Source organism: Vombatus ursinus, unplaced genomic scaffold (genome assembly GCF_900497805.2).
Source record: "Vombatus ursinus unplaced genomic scaffold, bare-nosed wombat genome assembly UNPS02014801.1, whole genome shotgun sequence".
Lineage (NCBI taxonomy): Eukaryota > Metazoa > Chordata > Mammalia > Diprotodontia > Vombatidae > Vombatus > Vombatus ursinus.
The window spans coordinates 9,780,025-9,782,717 of record NW_020954579.1 but is presented as its reverse complement, the minus strand read 5'-3'; the positions used below and the strand labels follow the sequence as shown (position 1 = coordinate 9,782,717).

Sequence of the window (2,693 nt, the reverse complement as noted above, 5' to 3'; positions counted from 1 at the left end):
GTAGGATTAAACTGTTTGCATTCATGTGTGAGATGATACTTGTAATTCCTAAGAACTTTGTCATTATTAGGGCAGTTAAAAGGAGTATATGGAGCAGCTAGGTGATGTAGTGGATAAAGTTCTGACCTTGGAGTCAGGAGGATCTGAGTTCAAATATGACCTCATACACTTGCCACTTACTAGCTGTGTGACCCTGGACAAGTCATTTAAGCCTGATTGCCTCACCAAAAAAAGCAAAAAAAAAAAAAAAAAAAAAAGAGTATACATAGACAGAAGGCATGGGTGTGAATTCCCTATGATGGAATAATGTAAGAAAATAAAATTAATGGGTGAGAGAGAGGATGGGAGAAGGGGGAAGGGAGAAAAATAATGGGGACATTATTTCACATAAAAGAGGGATGAAAGGCCTCTTTTACGGAGGAGGGAGGTAGTGGGTAATGCTTGATTACTCTTATCAGGAATTGGGTCAGCGGGGCCTCCCCCGGCCTGGCCTTTGTGTGGCCGGCCCGAGCCTCCGGCGCTGCCGGCACAAAGTGCCCCCCCCGGCCGGGTCCGGCGGCCAGCGGCCCGCGCCCCGCTCTCGGCCCCCGACTTTCCCACCCGCTCCCTCGCGGTCCTCGCCCCTACAGGCCCCTGGGCTGAGGCCGCCCCGCGGACCGGCTCTTTCCTGGCTAATCCCCTTGTTTCTTTTTCTGTTTTCTTTTCCTACTTGCTCGTAGATTTCTCTCATCTCGTCACCCTTTGCCATCCCTCTCTCTTGCCCCCTCCCATAAATATACGTGCGTGTAGCCCACCCACCCAGCCGAGAAGGCCGCTTCTCGCATGGAGGCTCCCGGCAGCGCCTGCTCCCTATGGATCCCCGGGGCTGCCGCCGCGGCAGGACAGACTTCCCGCCGTGCAGGAGGAAATGTACTTTGAGTAATGGAAAATCACTTCTACCAGCCAGCCAGTGTTACTCCATCCAGAGCTGCTGGTGACATCTTAAATCTCGAGTGCAAAGGACACAATGTTTGCAAGAGGAATAAGGAGAAAATGTTTTGATGGTGAAGAAGATATTGAAGGGACCCTGGCTGGTTTTAAGTCTGTTCCCTCATATAATCTTTAGCGGCAATCACTTTTAGACGTGTCTTTGGTAAATATTCAGTTGTGCCACATGCTTGTTGAACCTAATCTGTGTCGATCGGTTCTTGTAGCAAATACTGTAAGACAAATTCAAGAAGAAATGACCCAGGATGGAACTTGGCAAGTGATAAATGCTCAGGATGCAGGACAGGCTTCTCTTGATCGCCTAGTATCATCAGATGTACTTTGTTGTTCAACAAAAGAACAGGGTGAAGGGAAACGATCCAAGTTATAGTAGTTTCTCAAAAGACTTTGAAGATATCCAGTCCCAAGATATTATTTCTGACCTGTCCACGATTGCATCAGTACAAGCTCCAAGAAATCCTCAAAGTAATGTTTGGGAAATGGAGAACCCTCAAGAAAATAGGGGAAACTTTCAGAAGTCACTAGATCAAATATTTGAAACATTGGAGAACAAGAATCCTAATTCTGTAGAAGACTTATTTTCAGATGTTGACGATTCTTATTATGATCTTGATACAGTATTAACAGGAATGATGAGCAACACAAAAATGGGACATTGTGAAGTGCTTGAGAGCTTTTCATCTCAAACATCCACAAATTCTAACTCAAATTGTAAATCTGATATAAATGAGCTTGACCATATTGTGGAAATCCTTGTTGAATCTTGAAATGGTTAAATACAAAGCATGATTCTTTGAAGAAGCTGAGAACATTTGAAAAAACATGCCTTCAAATAGTTTACTATCAAATGTATATGTAATCTACATAAAAGCTAAAAAGCACTTCATTTTGTGAAATAGTGTTATCTTGAAAGCTAACATGCTACTTGCCTTTTGACAATTTTGGTTTGTTCACTGAAATTTAAATATAGACTCTAACAAATAGTTGCAGGGTATGAAGTTTAGTGTACTTAAACTATTACTTCCTCAAGGCAGAGGGGAGACTGGTACAATGGGTTCTTGACTTTTCATTTAACATTTTTTTCAGGGCCTATACTTAAACTCCCAGTTGCCCTGATTCCTTTACCTTCCCTCTTTCTTTTTCAGCTACAGTCACCATCCTTCAACTTTATTAGTCTAGATAGATTTTTTTTATTAGTTTTGTATGTTTTGGGCAATATTTTGCCCCTTAAAATATATTTTTGAAAATTTTTATACTTCTATCAGTGTTTAGATTTTCCAGTTATTTTCCTAAAAGTATATTTTTACTATAAATGTCCTTTCTGCTGCTACTTCTGTAACTTTTTCATAGTATAAACACTTGGAATTGGTGTTTTTCTGTTAAAATTTTAAAAGGATTTTCATTTTTCAGAATGAACTATATTATATAGTTCAGTAAATTGTAAATATATGACATGCTTTAAAATGTAAGAGCTGTTTTCATAATCGTGTAGTTCTTTATCAAAGTTGAGAAACATGTATTGCTTTTTATACTTGAGCATTGTTGGAAGGAAAAAAATACTGATCCATAGATACAGTTCTATTAAAGCCATGTTTCATGTTAATTCTGAATATAAATTATGTAGGGTTTTATTTATGTATGTTTATATGTAAATGTCATCACGGTGAACTGTTTATCATTGAAGTCTAGGGTCAAATTTGTTTATG

General features: G+C 40.0%; 1 protein-coding gene across 1 annotated transcript; it reads left to right on the top strand.

Moving 5' to 3' along the window:
* The first annotated feature begins 1,006 nt into the window (after nt 1-1,006).
* Nucleotides 1,007-1,787, top strand: LOC114050788 (cell division cycle-associated protein 4-like). Its single transcript, XM_027872708.1, is given in 2 exon segments — nt 1,007-1,331; nt 1,372-1,787. Coding segments are annotated over 2 exon segments (708 nt in total). The 3' UTR covers nt 1,755-1,787.
* The last annotated feature ends 906 nt before the right edge of the window (nt 1,788-2,693 follow it).